The sequence below is a fragment of the Scomber japonicus genome, chromosome 23 (genome assembly GCF_027409825.1).
Source record: "Scomber japonicus isolate fScoJap1 chromosome 23, fScoJap1.pri, whole genome shotgun sequence".
Classification (NCBI taxonomy): Eukaryota; Metazoa; Chordata; class Actinopteri; order Scombriformes; family Scombridae; genus Scomber; species Scomber japonicus.
Window position 1 is genome coordinate 19214738 of NC_070600.1, and position 27890 is coordinate 19242627.

The window sequence follows — 27890 nt, forward strand, 5'->3', positions numbered from 1 at the left end:
AATCTCCCTTTTCAGGAACAGTGTTAGAGTTACTCTGAATACTCTGCAGAAGGCACACCATGTGTTCCTGTGATTTACCAAAACTACAAGCACCACACATGCACATTTCATTCATCTCCATTGTATCAGAAACCTCACACGGAGCTGGATAAACCCTTAAAACACAGACAAGCTCATTAAAATGATCTGCATGGCTAAATAGAACAAGAGAAAGTGAGTACATTTTTCCTGTTATTTCAGTGAACTCACCCTTTACAATAATTTGAAGCAAATGAACGTACCACAAAATGGAAAAAAATTGAATCTGGCTTCAGCCGTGGACATGAAAACTGTTCAGTGCTACACTCAAAAGACGAGTAATACAGCTGAGGATAAGTCCTTAAAATAAAAAGGAGAGAAAGAACAAACACAAAAGTAAGCGTTGAATAATAAAATAAATGCAGAAAGAGAAAGAGGTACATTGACGCAATAAAATCTCGCATTTTCAGGTCATGCATTATAGTTTGGCTTCAATAAATATGTATGTTCGGGCTATGGTTGTGCTTAATGATGAGAATACTGTAAAAGCAGAGGTCTCACATGTTTACTGTAAAGGTTGGTGGGAGGTGGAGGGATTGGCACAGTTTAGGTTGTTTTAAACTGAGCACGGTGACTCAGAGCTCGGCGTCTCAAATCAGATGCTGGGAGTTGGTGTCGGTTACTGCAATGTGGACCTCTGGAGGACTGACGGAGACCTCCTGGAACAGCTCATCTTCCTTCAGCATGCTCTGAAACACAAACAGGACCAGAGAGAATAGTTATATAAGGTTTATAAATGACTCAGGTTTGTACACTATGTCCAGTGTTGGTTATTCTTTCACACAGTTGGGTTTTTTTACTGTAAACATGTCAGTGTCTCACCGTCAGATTGTTGATTCCCTCAGAAAACGCTCCTATCTGTCTCACAGTCCCTTCAGAGTCTTCCATCTGATCAAATATACAAACAGGAGATCAAATATGAGACATAGCTCAAATACAAAGTAAAGGAATTATTTAAAATGCTTCAATCATTGTAAGAATTGGAGATGAAAGAAGTTAAACATCATCCAGAGACATCCTGTCTGGTTTAGTATCAGCAGGGATTTTAACCCTCACCTGTTCAAGGTGCTCGAAGGGTTCCTCGTAGATCCGTACGCCGCCTCTCTGGAAGCTGCTGCTTTTGGGCATTTCCACGTTCAAGGGGCAGACATACTCCTCGCCGTCATCGTGACGCTTTTTCCTGAGACTGCTGAAGCCGCCGAATGACAGTCGTCTCGGCTGAAGGAGGGAAAGAGAAAGAATTACTTTACCAATCACAGTGGGACATTAATAATGAAATAAAAGGGTAAAGAAAACTTTGATGGACGTGTTTCACTGCTTCCTGATATTTTATAGGTGATTTATTATTCCCAAAAAAAAATGTAATCTTTAATAAAAATAATTGTTAGATTCATGTTCAAATGAATGGCTGTGGCTCAGAAAAAAGAGCAGGTCATCCACTAATCAAAATATTGGTGGTTTGATCCCCGGCTCCTCCGGTCAGCATGTCAAAGTGTCTTTGGGCAACATACTGAAGCCTAAATTGCTCCTGAAGGCTGTGACATCGGTGTGTGTGAGAATGAGCATTTGAACTCCTGATGGGCAGCTTGTCACCTTTCATGGCAGCTTCTGCCATCAGTGTGTGAATGTGTGTGTGAATGAGTGAATGTGACATGTAGTGTAAAAGTGCTCTGAGTGGTCGGGAACAGTATTTTACAACAGCAGTATTTTCTAGTCTTGTTTATGTTCCGGTCATAAAACCACAAAAAGAAGAAGAATTTAAGCAGCTACTAACATCAACTATTTAATGTTAAACAATATTATTATTCATTAATAAAAGGCCTGATGAAAAATAAGCCAACACATAATATCACTATATGAAAATATTCCTGGACAAAAGCTGAAACAACAACAAAGACAACATTAAATACTTGCCATCTAATATTAATCAATCTGTCCACAGCACAGTTGGACAGAGAGGGATTTGTTTTTGGGGCGTTTACCTTGACCTTGGCGGTGGCGGTGAGGACGGTGTAGTCTGGGTTTTCCAGACACTCCTGTTTGAGCCGCTGGGCCTCAGAGCCGATGAGCAGGTGGAAATGTGTAGCCAGGTGGCGTCTCAGCAGGGTTTTGTTGGGAGGGATGTTGAGCAGAAGGGCGAGCGACTCCACGTTGAAGCGAGGCTCCAACACCTTCAGAGCACGCAGATATTTGAGAAAACATCATGGGGAGAGGTCAACGAGGGTAACGGTCATGACAGAACAGTGTGCATGATACTTGTTATCTTGTCTGCTTTGTGGAAACGTAATGAGAGATTGTTCATATTAATCAGTCATGTAGTTCTTATCTTTATTCTGCCTTAACATTTGTGACATTTTCATATTAATCAGTCAGCCAACTACTGTATTCTAATAATCGAATAATCATTCAAAGTAATTTTTAGAAAAAGAAGCAGAAGAATTATCTGTGTCTAGCTTCTAAAATATAAAGATTTTATAGTTACTTTAGTCTTCTAACTTAATGTGTAAAACAACATTTGAAGACTTCACCTAGGGCTTTGGAAATTAGTCATCAATACTTTACAACTTCTGAAATTTAAAGACCAAATGACTAATTAATTTGAGAAAATTCTTTAGAGATTAATTGAATCATGCTTTGTATTCATTTTACTTTTTTGCAAATTTCCTTTAACATGTTCCGTGATTTGCTTCCATCATAGTTTTTAGCTAAATTTCATCTAATTTCCCCTAATCATCTTCATCATCAACCATGTTCCTGCCCTCTCACCATCAGCCCTCCATGAACGCCGCTGCCTCTCAGATTCGGGGCATATTCTGCCAGATCCACGGAGCGGAGCCACTCCATCACTCTGTGGTTCGTCCACTGGGAGATCTCTGCTGGTGTGATGTTGTTCTGTACAGTAAAAAAAAGCATGTTTCAGAAGCGGTTTGATCCCAAATAACTCTAAAAGTACTTAAAAAACTAAAATAAAAATGTGTGGGTTGTGACTTCTGTGCGATACCTCATCAGACGGTCGTCTCCTGAGACAGCTGGGTTCGTAGGAGTTGAGGCGGAGGACCTGAATGGCCCTCTTGATGCTGAGGTGATGGAGAACGCTGCCCACCTTCATAGACAGCAGGTCCTCCTGGGAAACAACAAAGAGTTACCACAAAGTCATGTCACCTGTTGAATGATTTATTTCGTGGCAGAATATAAAAAAGGTTTCTTGTCACTTTATTGACAAACAAGCTCCTCAAGCTTTCAGTAAGAGCTCACCACTGTCATGTAGTGCAGCATCCGTCCATCTACCCGACCTTCATCAAAGTGATTTTTATACTGCGGGAGGCCGATGTCATCCAGCCATCCTGAAACATCAACATCATGCATTTACTCTAAAGCCTGAGAAAATGACCGTACAGTCAACCTTTAAAGATGACATCACACTCACTGGTAACCCAGTTGTGGTCCAGTTTGCCCTTCAGATCCTCTTCCTCTGACCCGAGGGCCTGCAGAGCCAGCTGGAGCTTCTTCCTGTGGAGAGGCTGCTTCATGCCCAGCTCCTGATGATGTTAACAGGAAACCAAAACATCACACACAGGAAATGTCAGACAGCGGCAGGTCAGAGGTGAAACGGAGCAATTTTACATCCAATTTCTTGGAGTTTAACCTCCAAGAAATTCGTAAACGTTAAACTTGAACTTTAAGCTAAAATTTGAAAGGTCAGAAGTAAGAAATTTACTTCATGAGGCTGCTTTACACTATTATACGAGATTAAAATCTGGTGTTTTAGCTCATTTAGGATTTCTGACACCGCTAAAACAGGAAATTATCAAAAGCCAAACAATCCAAAATAGACTAGACAGGAACTGACAAAAGGTCAAATACAACCAACAAACTTCAACTCATTTTCTTATTATTTCTTTTCAGGTCACTGCCCTGAAATCTAAATATATGCCACATAAAAACACAAAGCAGCACTGTGCTAGCAGTAAATCTTTCTCATAAAGACACTCCCACCTTCTCCAGATCGTGTTGTGAAGCCTGCAGTAGTGTTTGTCCAGATTTGATCCAGCTCTGGCCTTGGCCGACATATAACCCGAGGCCTTGTTCATGCAGCCAGTCACACACTTCCTCCTTATTCCACCGTGAGAGAGGAACATCGACAGCACTGGCAGGGACAGAAAAAGAGTATCGAAGAATTTAAATCGACAGAAAAAGCATTGACAAAACATTTAAGTCGTTTAGAAGAAGAAATAATAACCACTTTAAAAAAATGCAATTTATTTTCTGTATACAGTATTTTCTTTTCTCTAAGGAAGACTGTAGGGCTGCAACTAATGCTTTATATGGTTATTGATTGATCTTGCAGTTCATTTTTTGATTAATTAGTCTATAAAATGTCAGAAAACAGCCAAAAATTACCTATCATGATTTCTGTAGCTGTTTTTTTAGATCTATATTTGCACTGCAGTACAGGTTATGGTTAAAATGTATCACTATTATTCTGCCTACTTGTGTTTTATTTCTCGTGACCAGCCGAGACGAGGGCCGGCAGTGGCTCTGACTCCGCCCCTCCTGAACTCCATCTCTGCAGCATCGTCCAGGTTGAAGGAGGTGGAGTGACTCCTCTTTAACCTTCAGGAGTAAATATCGCAAAAAATCAATGACCAGACGTGACGTTATAATAATGTGAAAGCAGCTGACGGATCACGGCTCGTTACCTGCCGAAGAATTTCTTAAAGCCTTTGGACTTCTTTTTGGTTTCGGGTGAGGAGGGCAGAGGAGCTCCATCTTGAGATTTCCGTGAAGGAGCACCAGCCAAGTCCAGATGTTCTGTTCCTTTACGTTCTGTCTCAGCTGGGAAATAATTACGTACACATTTACATAACTGAATAAAACTGGATCACCCATCACCACTGAGAACAGATCAGATTTTGGACAATTAGCACTACAAGACTTTCTTTGAGGAATCTACCAGCTTCAAACACTACAGCATCAACTAAGAGGCACCGCTACAATCCAGGAGTTTATTTTACTTTCCTAGTTCATTAACCTGAAACATCACAACTGAGACCACCCATGCAAAGGATTAGTCGATTACTATGAAAACACACTACTATGATTTTCTCATTTTCAGCGAATGAGAAATGCTTCATTATTAAAACCGGCCACCATCAAAAGAGCTGAACTGCAGATGGTCTGAAGTCATGAATGAGGGACAGCTGGATGATTTAGTGAAATCACTGACACTAACTAACACCTCAAACCACAGAAAAGAAACAAGAAAAACTAAATTAAATCAAATAAAAGAACAATGTTTTAATGAAGATCAGAGCAGTAATTCCCAACTTTCCTTCTTAAATATTGTATAAAAATGTTGTTTTATCTCTTTAGGCCTAACAGTCTAGAGGAAAATGACTCTTTAATCTAATTGCTCACAACTCTGAGTAAAAATGGTTGAGAATCACTGATCTAGAAAACAGTGGAGGGAAAGTTTGTGTGTATCTGAGACAGTGTGACAATGCGATCATTTCCTTATACAAGTGAAATAATCACATTACAGTGTCAGTATTGTCTTTATGTACATCCAGCTGTATCATCCAGAGCTGTGGTCCAAAAAGGCCACTCTGCTCTACTGTACCTAACGCAGGTGCACTTGCACTCCGTGAGCGATCTTCACAAATTACCACCCGTGGTAAAAACATGAGAATCAGTAACAAAACACAAAAAGACATATTAATATAGTGAAAATGATGAATTATGTACATTTCTAGGACTGCATGGGAATTCAGGAGCTCACCCAGATTTGGAGCGCTGGCCGTCTGTTTGCCTCCACGCAGCTTGAAGAAGCCACGACCGAAGGAGGCGCGGGCTTTCTTGGTACCAAAATTTTCATCGCTCGTGGCGTTTATTTTACTCGACGAGGAGGAACCAGTTCTTGTTTTATCTTTAGTCTGTGAGGGGGGGAAGAAGTTCAAACACAGAAGTCAGATCAAGACAAAAAGATAAATAATTTCATCTTGAAAGGCGGGGGGAGTGTAGTTTCGCTATTTAACCACTAGATGTCAGAAAATGACAATGTCAGGGCAGGATCCTGTGATTGGTCCTGTGACTACTTGAAGAATAATATTAAGATATTCTCCATAATATATGAAGTTGAGAAAGAAAATGTATGAACTATGAACCAGACTTTGAGTGTTTACACTATCGGAATTAGTATAATAATTAAGGTCAGTCGACTTTTTCCACTACAGACTCAAGCTGTGCAAATCAGAGACGGCCTGGTCTTACCTGGTCAGTGCTGCTTGGCTGTGGGAGGTCTGGGGAACTGGGGGGGAAAAAAAAATCAAGCTTAATCAAGAACTGAACAAGTAATTAAAGAGATCTGAAGTGTTCCCTGCTACAAGTAAAAGTACAGTTACTATGTTGATATACCACATGTTTACAAAGCCAGATTAATGGTATACAAAAAAAAAGAAAAGAAAAAAAAAAAGAGTTGAGTCCAAATAAAAATGATTTTCCTAGAAATTTAAAATGCTATTCAACACAGCCAACTGAATGATTACACAAAGCCAGATAAGATAAACTGTGTCTGCCATGTCTGGATTTCTTAAACTAAATTCTTTACAAAGTTCAACATTTCAGACCAAAGTCGCAACGAGTGAAAACAGACCTTCAGTGACTGAAAGAAGAAATTAAAAAACAATTATGGTAACATGAGTAAGTAATTTGTTGGTTGAAACAACTTAAACTAAAATTTGAACTGGCAACTTCTAGTGAGCGCAACTGGCAACACGCTGAATGTAACATCAGCTGTAATAAACTCCGACTGTTCAGGACAAACTGTGTACTTTGGGAAATTAAATCACCTTTGGAAAAAAAAACATCAAGTTTGAATAAATTGTGTGTGAATAATTCAAAGTATTCAATGCACGAAATGCACGAAAGGCCGAGCACTGAGACTTAAACTTAGATTTCAGGGGACAGAAAAAATGATTTTATTGTTTTTGGATGTTATATTGTGTATATTGTCTTTATGAAACATATGTGATGCTGGTGAATGAGTTTCTTAATTAGATTGAGTTGTATTTACTTTTGGTCATGTGGTAAAGATATTTTCTTCATTTCCTTGTATTTCCTTAAGCTGCAGAGCATTAGTGTTTTTTTTTTTTTTTAAATAACATGTAGGAGCAGGAAGTAGACAGAAAAGTCAGATGAGCGTTGGCGTTACCTTTCTGCCGCCTGTAATTGTCGTTCTCTGTCCAGTTCATTCATTTCAGACAGCACCGCTATACACGGAATAGACTGAGGAAAGGCAGAAGGTAACAGAGAAAAACAGGATTAATTGGACATTTTTCCCCATTCGACAGCAGAACACTTACTCATTATCACAAATAATAAGCCAAACAGAAGTGTGAGGCTGAATTTTGATTTTTTTTTTTTTTCTTCTAAGGAAGTTTACAGTCTAGGGTTCATCCTGTGTGCAAATTGTTTTGACAGAGGTTGTGTTTACCTCGCCAGAGCTCCTTCCTGCCTCCCCTTCCAACACCAGAGTGACCTGATCCACCTCCATGGCTACAGGAAGTGAAGGATCATCGGGGATATCGTCATAGTCGTCTTCCTTCAACTTGTCTGAGAGGACAATTAGGACAGTAATCAGGGATTTACTGGAGTTCATCCACCCATTAAACTTTATGATATGACATACAGTAGATAAGAGTCAATGTTATTGAGTACATGACAACAGTATTCTGAGTAAGAAAATCTCTCTAAGTTTATTTTCTTCACATTTGTGGTAATTTGGAGTTGAAATGGTTCCCAATTAATAAATCAATTAATTTAGGGCTGCAAAAAACATTATTTATTATTGATTCATCTGTCAAATATCTTTTCAAATAATCAATTGTCAAAAAAATGCTGATAACAGTTTCCAAGAGCCCAAATAGTAGTCTGTAATCCTGTTTTGTCCAACAAATTTAAATATTTTCAACTTTGAACTCACAAAGGCCAAACTGGAACCAGCAGTTTTAATTGTTGCCCTTCTATCAATTATTAATTAAACCCCTAACTTCATCTATGAATTTGATAAATAAGTCTGTTTGCTAAGAGAGATCTTGAGAATATAGATTTTCATGTAAGATATTATATTTATCAGCCTTAACAACAAGTGATGTTGCTTTGATTCAACTTTCCTTCAATATTTATGTGATGAAGCGATGCACATATCAAGGTTAGTACATTTGTAAATAATGAGTAACATTATTTATTATATAATCTTAAACAGTCGCACCTTTGACCAGCTCCTGCACTTTCTTGCATTTAGTGAGTGACTCCTCCAGCTCTTTTATCCTTCGCTCCTGTAAATAAAAACACATAATGTTACAGAGACGACTGCTTTAAAATTTAAATCAGTGACCACGTTGTCACATCACACTGTACCTTCTCATCGTTGACTGACGTCAGCGACTGCAACACCATCTTCATCTTCAACATTTCTGCATCTGGAAAAAACAAACAGAAAAAAGAAACAGGCTTTATGCTTGTGGAAGGTTTAGTGTAGCTTCAACTCACCCGACTCTGAAACCAGTCAGCAGAAATCAGAAATAATGAAGTCACAGGGACTCAGCGTGCCTGTCGGCAGGGTTCATGTCTCAGCTTGTTGCTGCAATGAACTTAATTCAATTATCACCACAAAGTATTGAAAAAAGTGGGATTTTGTGTGTTTGAGCGGGAGTGCTATACAATTAAACATGTGCCAACCACTAGGTAATCTAATACAAACCAGGTTTATCCTCAAGGAAAACCTCATGAGCTCTAAATGTGTTTACATGAGCAGAGCTTGTGATTATATTGTGGTAAAGAAGTAGGGTTGAGGTTTAATATCATTTAATCCTTACATCATTATCCAGTATGAAATCTGCGGTTTTGTTTCCGAGTTAAACAACTTTAAAACTGCTCTGATCAATATTTTCACATTAGCAAGGGATTCAAATATGAAAAAGGGTCTGTGGAGAATTTTTAGTGGTTTCCGGCTCATTGTTTTGGCTTTATGAAATACAACTTTCCATGAATTGGTTCAGTCTCACTGACCAGAGCGAGAGCCTGACCAATACTGGATTTTTGGGGTCGATGACCACACTGATATTAGGGAGTAAAATTATTCTGATATCAATATACCGGTCAATATTATTATATGTACAGAATACATTGATAAACTCTCCATCTAAATCTCTCAACTGTGATGAAGGCATTTTACAGTTTAACAATAAACTTTATTGTATAAAATGACATCAGTGCACTAAAACTTGAATTAACAAAAGGGGTCAAATATATACATAAAATGCTGCCTATAACCGATATATCTGAGATAGGTCATTATTGCCTGATAATATCGACTGACGGATATATCAGCAGCACTGCTTTAAAAACCTACTATACACTATTTGTCCAGCACTGAACAGCAGACAGAGAGAGTTAGCGACAAAGCTGAACATAGTGGAGCATTTAGCAGCTTAACTACCAGATATTTCCTTCAGGAGATGATGGAGACCAAACAAGAGCTAAAAGGAGAGAGAATATTTAGATTTGATGAGTGGGGAGAGATACTTAATTGAGATAATAATATGTTTGTGAATGTTTTGTTCACAACTTGTTTCTGTCCCAAAAACCAGCTATTGCAGGTTTAAGTCACAAAAGAACCAAAACCTACGGGTTGATGCTCAAAGAACAGAGGTTTTCAGCCATAAAAAAGCTAAAAAGCTATGAAAAGTTGCTCAAAGATGTGATACGATGAGTTATACTGTGAGCTTCCCAAATATGGTAACCTCTATCAGAACTCAACTCTACTGTATACAGTATGAGAGTCAGGGTGGGCTCTTGTTTGGGCAGACTGTGGTTTATTTAACCATCTGAATACAAGCAGGGTGCAAATGAGCTTCTGCAGAGCTGAAAAGTCCTTGAGCTAAATTTTCTTCATCTGTAGGTGACCCCGGACCTCCGTCTTCGCTGGAGGAAAGCCAGCAAACTGCAGATTTCTCTACCTAATTGCATTAAATTGCATTTAAAAATCCCTGATCACCACTTAGCTTCAAAACCATTAGCTCCACTTTTTGCAGAAGTGGAGCTCTGACCCAGTTAGAGGCATCGCTTTTGGAGGGTTGATGTTGTCAGTGTCTGAACTAACAACTAGTGTCTGTAAAAGGGAGTTGAGAGATCAAACACAATACATAAGACTGTGTTATACAGTTCATGTATACAAGCAGACCCTTACAAGAGACTCCCTTTCAAATAAATGGCATTCCTTTACCATCACAGAGGATAAGATAATGTCAGCAGCGAGTGGAAGGAGTAGTGGAATCAAATAGTCAGATGTTTGGTATGGACCCACAGAGAGATAAGAAGTTAAGTCAAAAGATCCTCAAATCACCTCATCACAGTTCAGACCGTCTATGAAATGTAAGATAGGGAAAAAAAGATTAATGGAGGAATTTAATTTCTCAAACCCAAATGAAAGAAAAGTACTCATTATTTGTTCAGGAGGGGTGCTGGAGGGGGGATCTAGTTTTACTGGAATGAGGAATGCTTATTTGTCCAATCCTCATAAACCCTTTTGTAATATTAGAGTTGGACTCCATGAAATGGCACAAGCAGATCTCAGAGAATTATTAAAAACAGCTCCCACCTCTCTCTCCCCCGTCAGCTCTGTTGAGGTTCTCCACCCTCAGTCTGCTCTCGTCTTTCAGCCTCCTCAGCTCCAACTCCCGCTCATCCAGCTGCTGCTGCAGAAGCTCGAGCTCCTCCTGCAGATGAGAGAAGACAGAAAGTCATTACTCTGTAATTCAGGCTTGGGAGGACGACTGTCATTAATTAAATCGGGAGACAAGATCATTTTTGGATTATCTTTTTATTTGAAAGTTTCTAGAGCCCAGACGCACATTACTGAGTATATGATTAATATGAAATTAGCCCCTGAGAAAAAGGAATGACATTAGCAATACTTACAGCATTATTCATCATAATAAACTTAACCAGGTCAATAAGAGGATAATGTTATAATTACTGCAGCATCCAACAAGGGCTTATTTTCATTCTTGATTGAAATCTGCTGACTGTTGGGAAATAAATTAGTCAATAAACAGGAGGTCAGTTAGTTAGTTAGTTAGTCAGTTAGTTCAATTATGTGTTCACTATTTAACACACTGGAGGTCTTGTGAGATGACCGGTGGTTCTCAAACTGTTCAATGAAACTCATTTATGAAGAAGAAATGATCATAAAAAGATTCAATATCAAGATTCATGTCTGCAAGACTTACTCAAAAATGAAAAACGATATTTAAAAGTCGAAGATTGGAGCATTAAGTTCAATGATGTTATCTCTTTAGTTTGAAGAATTTTAGAGGCTAAGGTATTGAGTATTTCACAAGAAAAAAAAAAGCTCCATCTGAAAAATATACATGGGAAATCCTCCACAGTTTGGGAACCAGCGCACAAAAATTAAACTACTAGAGCATGTTATATGGTTAGTATATAAATCAGAGTATTAAATACTGGATGCAGACTCTCTTATCAAAAGTGCCCGAAGAACGAACTGCTCAGAAAACTAATTTAAATCAAGATGTACCGATGAACAAGAAGTGTAGCTAGAATGTGCTTATTGTAACTAAAACTATAACATTAATATATTCTATCAGTCTATAGGTGTTAGTTCATACAAGCTAGTAGAGGATTTGGTACAAATCCTGTGACCGGTACAGGTGGAAGCACTTACAGCGAGTGTGGTGAAAGTCAGGAAAACAGGGGTGCAGCAGTGGAGAAGGAGCAGGTTTAGAGGATCTTAGGGGGGCCAGAAAGAAGTAGAGTACAGGCTGGAGATTAAACCTCGTTCACCTCATCTCCAGTGAACCGCTCAGTGTTCCACTTTGGACGCTTGACAGGTTAGCATGTTGCAGAAAGATGTTAAAATAACAGTCGAGAGGGAGGAGGAGGAGGAGTGGAAAAGGGTGAAAAAACGGGGAGGCAAAGGAAGGAATGAGCAGAGACACAACGTCATGGAGGTAATCACAAGGTTTTTAACATAGTAATGATGCATTTTAAAAAAGGAGCGAATCAATTCAGATCTGCTGTCAAAGTTCAATGTGAAATAATGAAGTGAGTGCTGACTGGACTTCCTTCAGCAGTGAACTGCACACACTCACTTTGGTAGCTTTGAGTTTCTTCTCACACTGCAGTCTTTCATTCTCCATGTCAGTCACCCTGAACCGCAGGTCCGTTACTTCTTGGTAAAAGCCCTGGGGAGGAGAAAAGAACTCCCATTACCCATTAAACTCAGAGCGAAACCTGCACTGGGGAGGTTTTTGGAGACTGTGTGGGAGAGATTTCTGATTTTTTAACATGGGGGGGGGGGGCAGAAGTCCTGCCAAAGGTACCAAACATTATTATCCGACTGATGTCCCTCAGGAGAGAATTTGAGAAGCTCAGTCCACACACGGAAACAAATCCTGGTCTAAAGGGAAGCGTCATAGGTAGTAACTGCTTTTATCCCCATCAGTAACAGTGTAGGAGGAGTGTGATTAAAATGAAATGTGTGTTGTTATTTATCATCTGCAACCCATTCATTTTTAACTTTGAACTCCAGGTCATCATTGCTCCGTTTCACTCACTTTATTTACAGGCTCAGTGCAAAGTCACATATCACAGCTCGACATGCAATATATTATTTTCAGGGTACATTAGGCTACATGAATGCTACTATAAATGAACTAGAGGACTTAAAAATGCTGGATATCTAAAAGGTTTCTAACACAGCAAATATCTGTATATAAATGGAGGATACTGGCAAAAAAAATGTATTGATAGTAAAACAAAAGCACATTTTGCCTCAGTTGTTTTGAAAATGTCCGACAAAAGCTCAAAAAAATTCATGAAAGTTATCTTTTTGAACATTTGAGAAGCTGAAACTGCTGAATATGTTTTGCTTAATAACTGATGTAAACAATTAATAAGTAATCACGATTATTTAAAAAGGTAAAATTTCTGTCTATTCACTAATCGATTCGTGGCTTCAGCTCTACTACAGTTCCCATCATACCGTGAGAGATGTAAGAGTAATGGTTATGTATGTATTAGGCTCTGTTAAGGGGTTTCTTTTTTATATGAATCCTAAATTAATTTATAGACATCTCCCCTCAACAAATAGTTACTACTATGAAGAGAAAGTTGCACTGTGCTCTAGTTTGACTCAAGTTTAAACACTGAGAGGAATCAGTTATACTTTTGACACTAAATGCATCATCAGAGGTGCTAAAACTTACTAAAACAAATATAACAGATAATTACAAGACGCAGCATTTCTTAGATGGAGCTGATATGACGTATTCTTCAGGGTTTAAAGTTTAGTGGAGCTTAAATGGAAAGAAAAATAAATATGTGCAGCTGCAGACAAATCAGTCAACTCCGTTCAAGCTTTTACTGTCTGGAAAACACCATATATATATACTGTTCTCACAATATATGGACAGAGTGTATGGAAACTTTAACTTTCACAGCCTTTTAGCCCCCTCAGTGAGGTGGGAGGAATGAGATGGGGGTGGTCTGGCAGGAAACAGCTGCTGGAGCACAAGAGGTGTCTAAGCCTCTTTTGTAACCCTTGAAGAAGTTCAACCCTGCACCACATGACAGATCTGAGTCTGTCCTCCAGCCGAGTGAGACGGACCTTTGTGACTTTAAAACAATGACCGGGACGCTGCCAGGACTGAGTCACACATCAAATGAAATGAAAGTGCAGGTGCAACTAAAAAAACGTCTGCTATCCCTGATCCATTTCACAGGGCTGGGGATGTGGTAGAATTTAAGAGAGAGGGTCCTTACCTCACTGTCCTTGTGATCTCTCTCCACAGAAGTCAGCTTCAGCTTCAGGCTCGACACCTCCGTCATGAGCTCCAGCTTCTGTGTCTCCAGCGCCGTCCGGTTCACCAGCTCCTGTGGAATAAGACAGACACTTTGTAAAGCTGAGGGGAAAGTATTCAGTGGAGTCAGTATGGAAAGATGTGAGGAAGAGGAAATAGCAACTACTACTACTACTACTCTGTAGTGGCCTCACCTGTTGAAGCAGCTCCTCAGTAGCATTTAGTTTCTCACGATGGTGCTCAAGACAAGTGTCTAGGTCCCGAATCTTTTCACCTTGCACCTCCACCTGGTCTGTTAGAACACTTACCTGGACAATAGAGAGACAGTTATATTAAATCACAATGGCTGATTCTCAAAGACCCCAAAAACTTTATTAGCTTCTTAAATTTGTTTCTGCAGCAGTTTTTAATTAATTCATATGATGATGATGCATCTGCCTTTTGTTGTCTGTGCTCATCTCACTGATTTGAAGAGGGCATGGTTTAGTTAGAAAAACATCATGTGTACTTCTGAGCACCAACCAGAGTTTACTTAGCAACCATCGAAACAAAATATGATGACAGATGTTGGGTTGTTTGCTTTTGTTGCCAGTACTTTCAATCAAATCACACCCACGCTGCCCATATGAATCAGATTATCTGTGTTTTTGACTGTTAAGATCATAATAAATGAAACATTGTAGCTTATTTAGTCATGAATGTTTAATTTTATAGAGGAAAAACTGTATTTAAAAAGAAAGTCTTTAAGGATTTGTATTAAGATAAGTTGTGTCAAATTTTTAGTCATGACCTCCAAACTACGGCTATTTCAATTTTTCAAGTTGCAGTAGTAGTAAACATCAGTTAAAACACTGAATGTTATGTTTAGAGTAGTAGTATATAGCTAAAAGTATATAGTAGAGGTCAGACCTTCATTAAAAATTAGTCTTAAACCAAGAAATACAGGGAAAAATTAATTTTGAATCTATGCTTCATGGTTTAAAAAGTTATGATGAAAAGCATAAAATGCTTTACAAGCAGCCACATGGTGATGCTAAGGCTCAATAAGACTGGTTGGTTCTTTTTCTCAAAATTTCTACAAAATTAGTTAAGTAGTTTTCAAGGCATTTTGCTAACTAACAGACAATACAACACACAGGACACTAAACAGTCTCAGTCTCCTTGGCAGAGGTAATTACACAAGAGCAACCAGGCACAGTACTACTTAATTGCCCATTCAAGTGCAATTGTTTCGTAGCCTTGCATCTGCGTTGGAGAGTTTTCGCTCACAAACCTGAAGGATAAGACATTCTTTGTCACTCTCCAGTCGTGACAGACGTTCTTGGTAAACTGCTTCTGAGCCATGGCCATTAGGCTGAAATGAGAGACAATGTATGTTGATTTGTGTTGTCTGAACGAACGGCTGCATCAGTGAAAGAGGATTTTAAAACCATCATTTCTTTTTAGAAGAAAGCTCATTAAAAAAAAAAGGTGGTGGGAGGTCTTTAGCTGTCATGTTGAAATGTGGGTCTAGCTATAGAGTCCAAATGAAAATACACACCAGTCTTCAGCCCACATGGGTTTTCTAATGGATGCACATCTCTTAAGTACATAACCATTTAACCTCTCTTAAATGAACTATTAACTCACATTGTTTTCCCTTGAAAAAAAAAAAAGTACAGATATGAGAGTTGAGTTTTTTGGAAAACATGTGAGGGGGTCAATAGTGCTCTCACGTGCAAGTGATTTGAAAATTGAATCAAAAGCAAAAGTCTTCTCTCAAATATCACACATGGAGAGGTGAGGCCATGTGGGGAGCAAAACAAAAGCCTCAGTCTGATTCAACGTGAGTTCAGAAGATGGAAACTATTTCCAGCAGGACTCCTATAGAAACTCCATCATTCACACAGGCACGTCATAACAGTACTTTTACTTTAAACAGACTCTCTGTATAGGCAATGGAGCACGATCAAGAGATGCAAAGCAGATCAGATGATAATTCACTCCAGGCTACATCTAAACAGGCAACGTGCAAAAGACAAAGATCTTATCTTTTATTGACTTGGGCTGCAGCAAAAATGTGCTTAAAGTGAAAATCAACTGAAAGTTTGTTTTGATTTATATATATGATAAACTTTGACTGTAAGATAAACACTAGATGACATTTCTAGTCACCAGTTACATTACAGCACCAGTCCAACACTCTAGAAAGGGTATAGACCTGCAAACTGATCTTAAGGAGTGGGAGACTGGTTTACTGCAACCACCGCAGCAAACCAGAGGTGAAGACTGAGTTACAAGCTGTCAAATTTTTACGATTTCATTTACAAACACTTCTAAACTGTAAAATATATTATCTTCTGTTTCTAAAAACATTAACGACCAAATATAGCAGGCTTTTATTTTACCATTCGTCCATGCAGCCACCCTGCAACCCCTTCCGCCGTTGAATCCGGTATCTGACATCGCAGGTTGTCCTTCTCCTCGTTGTCCATGAGCTCCAGCGCCGCCCGCAGGTCCTCCAGTAGATGCAGCACCCGAAGGCCACCCAGGAAAGGTGAAGTGGGCGACTGGCAGTCAAACAGCCCGTTGGAGTAGTCCATGGCCTTGGAGCCTGGGAGATTGGAGAGAAAGAGTTAGATGTGTGATGAGAGAAACAAAAAGAAGCACTCACTATTTCATATAAATAATAAACACAAGAGTGAAGATGTGAAATTACAAGAACTCACCAGGCTGGCAAGATACTCAAAATAAAAATTTGATGTGTCAGAAAAATGGCAAGCTATGACTAAAATGAAAGATTTATGACTGAAGCTACATCTGGTGTTCATTTGTGGGAGTGGTGTGATCACGGTGACTAAGCAAAGCAGTAAATTTTAGTATTTGTGTGACTGATTGTTTACATCTTCTTTTTTTTTCTCAACTTCCTACCAAACTCCTGGCTCCATCATCTGGATGACATCAAACAAACAGACTTGGAGTCATTGTGTATACACTGCTGACTTTTCATTGTGTCTGACAACACGCCAAATGTCATTTTTAGTCCAGACTACACCGCCCACCTTAAAATAACTAGTAGCTTTACTTAGGCTTGGTTCTTCTGAGGCCTATTTTACTTGTATTGTATGTTTGATTAGAGATGCATCATGGTAGGAGATCTAATCACATGACCTCGTCCACAATTTTGGAAAAAGTAAGAATATTATATGAAAACTTAATGGGTGATGTTTATCCATTTTATTTGACACAATATTTCAATTAAAGAACCAAATTTGTACCATACCACATTTCCCCAAAGAATATTCAGTATTTTAAGTACTGAATATTTTACTGATATTGTTAAAATGTAAGTAATATTTCTGGGGGGAAAAAATCATAAAAACTTTATTGAAGTGCGTATTAGTATTCTTTCCATGCCTGCATAAGCACTGTTACACAGTCCTGTACAGAAGCTGCACACAGGGATTTAATAAGACAATAAATAAGCAAAGGAAGACAATTCCATCTCCTCCCGTATCTGTGTATCTGCTTTTACTTGAATGCAAATGCACCAATATGTTTACTGATCTCGAGTGCATGATGTTCTCATCGTGTGCTGCAGCAGCGCACTCTGCACCATCTGTCATCTGTCTTAAATGTCAGCCATAATGAAGATGTCCAACGGTAACACGGAGGGAGCTAAATAAATAAATATCCCAACAATCATGGCTTCCTAACAGTAGCGAGGGAGTGGGGCTTGATGAAGGCTGTGGCTTCTGCGGAAACAGAGAGGAGGGGGGGGGGGGGGGGGGGGGGTTGTCATGTGACCAGCCGCCTGGCTCCCATTGGAAAGGTCAGCGCTATAATTACACACATCAGCGGAAAAGTGGGGACTCTGAAACTGAAGCCTGCTCTGCTCATCTGTAGCGGCACAAGTATAAAGAGTGTGGCCAGAAAAAAAAGTTCCCAAGCAGGAGTTTGTATTCCACACGCACAAAACTTGAATAATCATTAGTTTCCGTCACTGCGGGGACAATGGAAACGTTCATTCCTCATGGTGGAGGAATGCAGCGGAGGCAGAGAGGGCCTGTGATATAGCAGCACAATATCAAGCAGCAGTACTCCCAACTTTTATGTATATTCAGCAGGATTGCATTTAACAGCAGGTAGGAGGTAGGAGTGGAATAAGAAGGACATCATTGTGTTTGCCGTCTACTGGACTTGATATTCCCAGCTTGCGTTTCAATGGTTTCCAGATGTGGCTCGACCCCATAGTATGCCATGCCTACTTTAAAAAAAAAAAAAAAAAAAAGTGCTCTGGCCAGGTTTTTAAAGTCGAAGTGTACACTGTGGTTACCTGCTATGATCCCATCCATTTGCTCCAAGGCTGCTGCCAACATCTCGCTGGCGTCAGACATCATCTCTGCTCAATGAATCTGAAATAGGAAAGAAAGTGTGTGAGGGAAAAAAAAGAGAAAGAGAATAGAAGATGATCCATAAAGCAGCCTGCTGCCAGTTCTCGGAAGTTAAGAGAGTCACACATATTTTCCTCAAAAGCCAACAATTGTACAGACGAGGGGATCCCCAAAAAATTCAGTACCCTGCCAAATGAGAACAGTAGCCAGCTGTGGGATGTGTGCAGCTGCTAGAAAAGTCTCTGGTGATTTTTTTTTGTATTTTTTTTCAGTAAACAGACCAGTAATATGTAGATGTGGAAGAGAGGGAACATTTTTAAAGAAAACAATTACTATTAAAAGCCCAATGTTGACTTAAAACTCTAATATGTAGAAATCGTGTACACTGAACAAGTAGTTAAGTGTCTCAAATCAAAGATGAGAATGACTTGCAAAAGTAAACAAAAGAAGATGATTATTTAACTTGGAGAAAGACCAGTCAGGTTGTTTTCATTCAGATTCAAACTATTCTCAAAGTCCAGCTGTGGTCAGAAGTGGAAACTTAGTGGGGAGAGATTAAGCCACCTTAAAAAACAGGTAGAAATGAAATATGGGCTAAGTGTAAATGAGTGTAACCAGAATGTAAAGCATGAAGTAGGATCTGATCAACTTTGTGGGTTTTCTCTGTTTGAAAGAAGATTCCTATAAATCTTTCACTTGTGTAATGATTTTGAGTAAAGCCCAGAATTTGACACTAGTATAAGCTAACAGATCTCAAATTATTACCTATTAATGTATTCATTGTTTAACAGAAAGATTTATCAGCAACTATTGTAATAAATTGGATAAGAACACTTGTGATGATCTCTTTCTCCCATCTTCTGAGGTTGTGGACTGTTAATATGGTGAAGTATAAATTTGAATATGTCACCTCAGGCTTTAGGAAATTGTATGTCATCTTCAGATATTTTAAAAGACTAAACAAACCCATTAATCAGGAAAATGATCTGCTGATTAGTCAACAATGAAAATAAACAGCTGCAGAGATAATCCCTCTCATTATTACCGCTCTGAGCGTCGCTTTGCTCCGACACAAGTATCAGCTTCCAACTACAAAGCCCGCCTGTACGTTATTACATTTCCATTTCAACAAAAATATAACTGTATTATCACTAATCGTGTTATGGTACAAACTCCCATTCTTCCTTCTCAAATGACTGCTGCATTAAATTAACCCTGCAGTCTGAAGCCACAGAAACTGGCTGCTTGAGAGACAAAAAACAAAGTGATCTCCAGGACTTATTACCCAGCAGGCCTCATTTCCGGTGACCACGCAGTCACGGGTGCTCATAGGCAGACTCCCTATCTGAAATAATGGCACTATTCTCCCAGGGGTCTCAAGCCTCGTAAGCATTGGCATGCACGGCATCTCAGGCTTCCATAACAAAGTTGGACAGTATCCCCATGACCGCTGGATTCAAAAACTTATCACATGTCTCTCCTTTTCTTGTATTGACCACTTATCACTAAACAAGATGTGATTTAAAAAGGGGGGGGGGTTGAGATGGTGTATGTGGGTAAAGCTAATTCTCAGAAATAACAGCAGCAAAAAAACAGTGGCTCTACTTGTTCGGAGGTCTCATGGTGGGGGGAGGGGGGGGGGCAGGGTCTTACAAGCTTTACTTCATTTCCTCTCTCTCTGGGGTCACAGTGTCACACCCAGCAGGGTAAAAATTGGGCATTAAAAGCATAATTAAACCAACAGCCTCAACATGAGCTGGGGGGGGGGGGCTGGGGTCTGCTACTAACACAAGGGGCCTTAAGTGCTCCATTGCCTCATTGCCAGAAAAGGGGGGGGGGGGGGGGATTTCTTCTATAAAACATCATATGCACACTGCTGTTTATCTCCACTACTCCATGAACTCCGTGAACATATCATTAAGATTATGAACAGAATTCTTGAAATATAAAAGCACATATGAACCACATGACGTCCTTTTAGAAGCAACAAAAAAACTGAATTAGAGGTCAGTGTCAGAAAAATACCTCAAATTTGAAAATAAGATGAGCCACTTCCCAATTCGATTTTACAGTTCCCATGAGGATGGAGGATGGAGGATGGAGGAGAGCCACGGATACACGTCTTACTACTAATAGGCTTTCCTCCGCAGGTATTTCCCTAGTATGTTGGAAAACCATCACTCACCCTCACCGGGGTGGAAGCTGTATTTGGTCAGCTGCTTGTTTTCACCCCCGTGGGAGAAACATAAAGCTTATCTCCTTTCCAAAAAAAGACACTTTTTGTTTCGAATCCAAATATTTCTTTCTCCCCATGAATGCCGAAAACAACAAAATGCATGAAGAGAGGAACACCAGTGGGTGCTATCTTATGCACTCAGCTATCCTAGCATTCTTTTTTTAAAAGATAAAACAAACCACAGTGTGTTAGTAAATCTCTCTTGTTTAAGCTGCTTTTCCTTCTTTCCCTGTTGTCTTGTGATAAAAGCTGCAATAAATGTGATGCCTGATGCACACACACAAAAAACCATGCATGTGCCATTTCCAGCACATAAACCGATGTGCATGAACACAACGTGCAGTGAGAGCATGTGCATATCACGCAGTCTTCAAAGCAGGTGGACATGTTTTTCTAAAGTAATCTGAGGTAGAGATTAAATAAAAGATGAGAGGCAAAATCTTTTAGTAAAGCGTTTGTTTTGTTTGATAAGCAGCTGCAATGATTGTGTGGTTTTTAGCATTTACACTGATCTGTAAGATGCCGATCAAAGACACATTCACACATATAAAATGAGTAATTATTTCTGTGATTCATTTTATCACTATTTTAATTAACACAGGAGTCAACATTGTATTTTGCTGTTAATATTCTTGTTTTTTATCCTTAGTCGTGTCACACCTTGCAAAGTCTGTTCAGATATGAGTGCTACTGTACCAACTGCCAACGATGGTTTACAGGTCCATGTGATGTAGTAATGATATGGACGCTATAAAAAAACGGAAAAGCATGCATAATGGTCACACATACTGACCACTGAACCTTGTCGGTGAAACTGCATGTCTTCTTTCTCATTTGTTTCACAGACAGATTCAGATACATTTGCACCATTTTTTACTAAAAGACTGAATGCTCCTGAAAATGTCAAATGGTGTAACCATAAAAGAATGATAAATATTAAGTATTTTATCCCCTTGCAGTGTATTTAAGTGTACTTATACAAGTGATTACTTCATTTTAAAACATCAAATGAAAAGATAATTTAAGAGTATTTCTACATTTAAATTTTAAAGCATTATGTCAATATTGGGCAAGACATATCCTAAAAACAAGTTTTGACAAATTAAGTAAATTTTGCTAAAGAAAAACATAGTGTTGTGTTGCAAAAGTGGATTATATTTATTCTACATTTATTGTCCTGTATATAATCTGATTTGTATGCTCGTTACCCCATTTGACACTGGGTTGCACCACATCATTGACCCTTATGGATAATTGTGGGAGTGGAAATGAGGTTTATGTCCACATGCACCCAGTATCCACAATGACTAAGATTTATGAAACACAACCATGCCTGCACATGGCATAATAAATCTAAATCATATGCATATTTCTGGCTTCATGCATGCACAGTATCAGTCATGAATCTAAACATCTGGACCCTGGTATTTGAGTTTCATGAGAAATCGAATCATTTGGTGGAAAAAAAAGGAGCATCTAAACTTCTCCCATGCAATTCAGAATACAGGGTCAATTAACTTCTGAGAAAGAATCAAACCAGGAATTAGATGCGCACTTCAAAAAAAATGCTGCAGAAAATGGTATTAAAACTTGCCACGTAAACTAGTCTCTTCATTCTTCTGATGTATAAAACCAGACCCTTTAAAATGCCAGTCGGAGACATTTTCCACTTCCTCGTGCATCAGTGATGAGCAGGTCATTCTTAAAAAATTTTCTGACCAAAAACCTCAAGAGAAAAGCCCACAGATGAGGGTTAACTCTCCAACCGTGTGAGGAAGTGTCTGTAATGATGATTGATAACGCCACAGCGGAGGAGTGAGCCCTACACACATTCCTCAGCAGGTTAAGTCTCCCGAAAACCAAACACTAATGCCTGGTACTGACATCCACGGCGACCCCTGCGACCTGCTTCCCTCCAAGCCGTCGCACAAAATCCTGCAAGGACTTTATTGAGCTGAAAAACTGAAGCAAACAAACAAACAGTAATAATGCAATGACTAACAAAATCTACAATGTGCTCATATTGTGCATACTTAAAAAATGGATAAGGCTGGTGGGATTTGTTTATTATTGTCAACAAATCCCCAAAAAAGCCTCAAACCATCAGTGAAACCAATGCTGATATATCCTATAAAGCTCCACTGTTGTCTAAACACTATTAAAAACACATCAGTGACCCACACTGCTGCAATGAAAATGGGCACTGTAGCATTTTCTGACTCAAATATTCACTAAAAAGCACAAAGTGTGTATTGATCCCCCCCAAAAATGCATTACTACCTTGTGTTTGAGTATCATAACAGTGCCCAGCTGTTTAAGGGAAACTGTTTTTTTAAGAATACATCTGAGAGCTGTTTTTAAAGGGGCTTGAGGGCTGAATGCCACTGAGTGTAGGCAAGTCAGAGTAGAGAGTATTGAGAGATTGAGGATTAATGGATTGGTTTTGGTCTTTCCATGAAAAGTTGTTGACATCAAGAAGGGGGAAAAAAGGAATAAAACTGACCTTATCCTTGACGTAACCCTGTCCAGAAGTTGTAGATTTCAAGTCTTTTCAAGTTTTACATTGTGAAAAGTACCTCGACTGCTCTTTTCTGTCATGCCAATAACTTCTCATTGGCAACTCTCAGCTAACTGCCAAGTGGAAAATGTTCATATTACAAAAAGGCATGAATAAAAAAACCTGGAGTTGAACAAAGAACTAGTGACAGCTTCTTCAAATTGAACTCTTTTTTTTCCTCCTGCAATGACATTTTAATCATCTCAAGTTCTGAATACACTTTGTTTGACGCTTGATGCTCTGACAGGCAGAGCTCCTTGTACAAAAACCACATTACAAACACGACTGATTTATGGCTCAGCTCCCAACAAAAAAGTTCAAATAAAATGTGTTTCAAAAGTCAGCACTGTCCATCTAAATACATCTGGCTGAAGTAATATTTAATAGATCTATTTTATAGGAAGACATCAGAGAATCACACTTCACTTCTTTCTGATGCTATGAGGTGATTTTTAACATCAACCAGATGGAGAGACGAAAGATATGGATGGAGGAGGGGGGAGGGACAATGTGTTTGAAAGGAAAATGGGCTGGGATTACTTGACCCTACGCTGAGTGGTCGGTCTCTGAAACACACAAATACACGCCTCCACCGATGCCTCAAAAACACTCGTGGTCCAATAACCCAGTTCCAGCTGTGGTGCAGATGTGCTTTTCAGAATACAACTGGCTCGGAGTACGGATAGCAGCGGCGTTAGCTGTTGTAGTACAGTAATCCGAGTAGAAGGAGTCAAAAGTTCAGACCTGGGAACTGTTATTGATGACAACCTTGTTAACTTCCTGAATAAAAAAAGCTACATTATTTGGCCCTTTCCAAAACTGTTTGGAAATATCTGGTTTATATTTTTCTGATAGAACTCTTTTACTTTTAGCAGGTGTCCCACAGGGATCAGTTTTGGGTCCATAGCCATTTATTATTTATGCATGATAAATAATACATATACAGTATTTTCCAACTTACCATTCTAGTATCTGTAAAGCTGATGATACCATCTTCTAAGCTCTCAGTGTCACTAATAAACAAGGTCCAGATTACAGTGTACCTTCTGTCTGTATGCATTTTAAAATAGCCTAAACAATGCCATTGAGGTTATCTAACTACTGCATTTTAAATATTCATTGAACATTGCTGTTTTGTTTTGATTGAAGATTATCCAACAATACTCATACTGTACATCTGGGTCATGAGCTAAAAATAAAGTGTAATTTGTTATTCCTGTACTGAGTTTGCTTCTATGGATGTTTGTGTTGCTGTCAATGCTTTCAATCCACTGACATACAGCAGCATTTGATTATATTTGAGATAAATATGATCTCATTACTGCATCAAGAAGCACATTTGTGTGTTAATTTAGAAAGCTTAATTATCTAATTTGCAAAGCTATCAACCACCCTTAGTTGAATTTATAGGTTAAAAACCGGATTGTACCCTAAGTTAGTTTAAAAAGTTCCTAAAATCTGAATAAACTAAATCAGTACTATCAGCTGCCTGCTCTTCTAGGAGTCACTGCAGTAGTATAAATAAACTAAATATAAAGTTTATGATAAACTATATAAATAAAGATTACTATTAGATTTGGTATCAGTCGGAGAAGCTGCAGTAATATTTGCAGTTATCGCTTAATCATTTTCCCAGAAACCCGTGGACACATCTCACATGATTTGTTTTCTCTAACCAACAGTCCAAGTCTTTTGAGACATTTATTTGATTATGAGAGCAAAAAAATGAAAGCAACAAATCCTCTCATAGAAGAAGCTGGACCTTGAAAATGTTTGGCTCTTTTGCTTGGAAAAAATACTTCCAGACAAATGAGGCAGTTATCAAAAGTATTAGGAGAACTTGTTGATCTATTGATTGGATAATTGGATCTCTGTACTATCTTTAATCTGCAGTTCTAGGGCTATGACGATAATCGTGATCATGTGATGTCCACCACGGTATGGGGTTGGGTTCATTATCGTCATCAGTTTTTTGTTTTTTTAAATGCCAAAAACAACTGGATGGAGATTATGGTGAAGAATCTGCTTGCGTTGCCTCGGCTTGCTCCAAGAACCAGGCCGCGATATTGTAATTTGGAGGTATGACACGTTGCTTTTTCACCATGGTAAGACTGCCAAATATAGTACAGCAGTAATCGTTCCAGCAGTGTGTCAATACAGTAAGTTAGTCACACGTGAAATCCAACTTCCAGTCAAACACCTCGTCTTTGTTTACACCCCCCCTTCACTCCCACCCTACGCCTGAGAGATGTTACAGTGCTACTTTTAGTCTGTAGATGCTGTGAGGTCAGCTTGTTTGACAGAAACGACTGCAGCGGCAACGGTGGCCACATCGAGAGACACTGCAACAAACAACTCTTTGTCTTCCGGAGACTCACATGGTAGCAAGGCGACACTGATCCCAAGTTATTACAGTTTTTCCACGTGGCCCGAAACTACATCACAGTCTGAAATCACATTGGAAGAAGTGAGGAAGAGGAGGAGGAGGGGAAGGAGGAAAGGGGGGGGGGTGGCTGAAAGGAGCTGGAGGAACTGAGTAAGAGATCATGGCAAGCCAAGAACAACTGCCTTTTGTTATCAAGGTCGTAGCATTAAAGAGAGACCTTTCTAAAAGTGAAGTCATATTTAGTGTCTAACTGTTGAGCTGCTGCAGTAAAACTCAGAAGACAAGTAAAATACTGCCAAGTGAGATGAGTTCTACGTGAATGAAACCATAAACAGGATTCAAGCAGAGGCATCCTCACACACTCAGGAAGACCTCTGCTTGGTCCTGTCAGGAAACGTTTCCTGGCACATTTGGGAGAAATGTCTTCCTCTCAGTCACAAACTGCCATTTCCCAGAAATCCCAGAACTGAACTGACTAGGGGGAAAAAAAGAAAAACAAACACTAAAACTAAAAATTTAAAGCCACTGTCCCTGGAGCAGACTGGAGTATCACCTTTTCTCTATTTAGAGGAGGATCTAGCATGACTCATATTATTTTTTTTAAAATGGAGCCTTTAATTATATTTATATGCGTTAAATGTTTCAAATTAAGATTTTTAATTGAATTTCGAAAGCTAATAAACATCCCAATATATCATATGACTTCAAAAGTGACACCTCCCCTCTTTCAAAACACATCACCACATGAGCACCAAACCAAAGAATGTGAGGAATGCGAATGCCTAGAAGAAGGTTTCCAAGATAGGACGCCGCCTGTCAATTTTTTGGACAAGTGGCGTCAAGATAAATGAAACCTAAACCTCAGAAATCTCTTTAGGGGTCTCTTGTCTACTCACATTGATCTTATTGCAGGTTAAGTTTGCTGCTAATACAAACCAGGCCTGATTAATGGACTTTGTCTTCTCTTTACCTGAATAACAAACAAATGAGAGTGCCTGCTGCCTGAGGAAATACGATGATTGCTGCCCGGAGATTAGATTTATTTATTTTAGTCAGTTCAACAATCACTGGGCAATGCAGTATGTGAATATGTGTTTTATTAGGGTAGTACTCCAACTGTAACATCAGATATGCATGTGCAAGAGGCAAGTGTGCAAGAGGCAAGTGTGCAACACCGTGAACTTTAAGCTACTGAGTGTGATGGTAGGATACAAATATGGTTACTGTCAACGAGGGAAATAAAATCCTTTGTTATGCTTTCAATTCTCAGCCTATGAGCCAAGACATCAGCAGACGTACGCAGAGTAAAGAGCTGCCAGCAGGTCATGCAGTGCCTCAGGAGGGAGGTTTTTTTTCCTGAACATATACTACAGAGGTTTATACAAACAACAGGCTGCAGAAGTCTGAGACTGATAATGAAAGAAGCTGACACAGGACCAGGAGGAACTTTAAAAGTGCTGGCTTTGTGTTGGCCGCTACTGCCCTTTGTGTTCCTGGGAGCCTGACAAGAGGAGTGATCACATATTTATAGACATGTGGCCCATAATAAACCAGCTCTGGTTAAACTAAAAGGACGTATAGGTGTAAATATAGTATGTATAGTGGAAAATATACATGATTTCACTTACTAAAAGAAAGGAAACTTCTGTTTGGATGGTAAACTATGTGGATTAAAGTTATTTCTTGTGTGTCTTTTAGTATAAATGACATTGAAGCACTATGAAGCACTTACTGACTTTGTTGAGGAGCATAGTAAATATGCCATAAACTTTAAACTGTGTGGATTAAAGTTATTTCATGTGTGTATTTTAGTATGACATTGAAGCACTATGAAGCATTGACTTTGAGGAGCATAGTAAATATGCCATTAACTTTAAAATAATAGTCAAATAGCAAATAAATGAGCTAGCTATGATGATGCTAACTGATACCAAAGCAGAAAGTAGTAAACACACCAAACAATAACCTACAATAACTTCAATTTGAACTCAAATAACACCACAGATGCTGTAATTATAGTAAGTAGCTACCCATAGAGAGATAAGTGGCATAATTGATACTCAAACGTATTTTAACAACAGATAAAAAAGCTTAACTTTCTTTTTTTAGTGTCAATGTTGAAAGTTAAGACAAACACATTATATTTAGCTTCGTTGAGTCTCATTTTATACGGAGTTTAAGCACAAAATCAGCGTGTTTTGTCAACACTTAACTTAGCAGTCCCTGCGAAGTTTGGATAAAAAAAAGTTAAGTGAAAACTTCGGTGAACTTACAGTTTTCGACCAAAAAATGTGGAAAAAGAGGGATTCAAGCTTTTCTCCAGTAGCCTTACTCCAAAACACTTTGAGCAGTTTTCAGCGGAGCTTCATTGTCGGCG

The 27890-nt window shown here is 39.0% G+C and overlaps 1 protein-coding gene across 1 annotated transcript; it reads right to left on the bottom strand.

The window, feature by feature from the left end:
• LOC128353106 (liprin-beta-1-like) lies at positions 1 to 27890 on the bottom strand. The gene is made up of 25 exons (XM_053313794.1): positions 27787 to 27890; positions 18277 to 18355; positions 16349 to 16554; positions 15235 to 15315; positions 14156 to 14269; positions 13924 to 14034; positions 12252 to 12344; positions 10739 to 10856; positions 8497 to 8558; positions 8348 to 8414; positions 7571 to 7689; positions 7289 to 7362; positions 6349 to 6385; positions 5858 to 6011; positions 4779 to 4914; positions 4570 to 4692; positions 4075 to 4225; positions 3506 to 3617; positions 3334 to 3422; positions 3080 to 3202; positions 2845 to 2970; positions 2061 to 2249; positions 1135 to 1296; positions 901 to 966; positions 1 to 767 (listed from the first exon to the last, which is right to left on the bottom strand). Exons 2-25 carry the CDS (start codon positions 18338 to 18340, stop codon positions 669 to 671), a joined length of 2676 nt encoding a protein of 891 aa, XP_053169769.1. The 5' UTR covers positions 18341 to 18355; positions 27787 to 27890; the 3' UTR covers positions 1 to 668.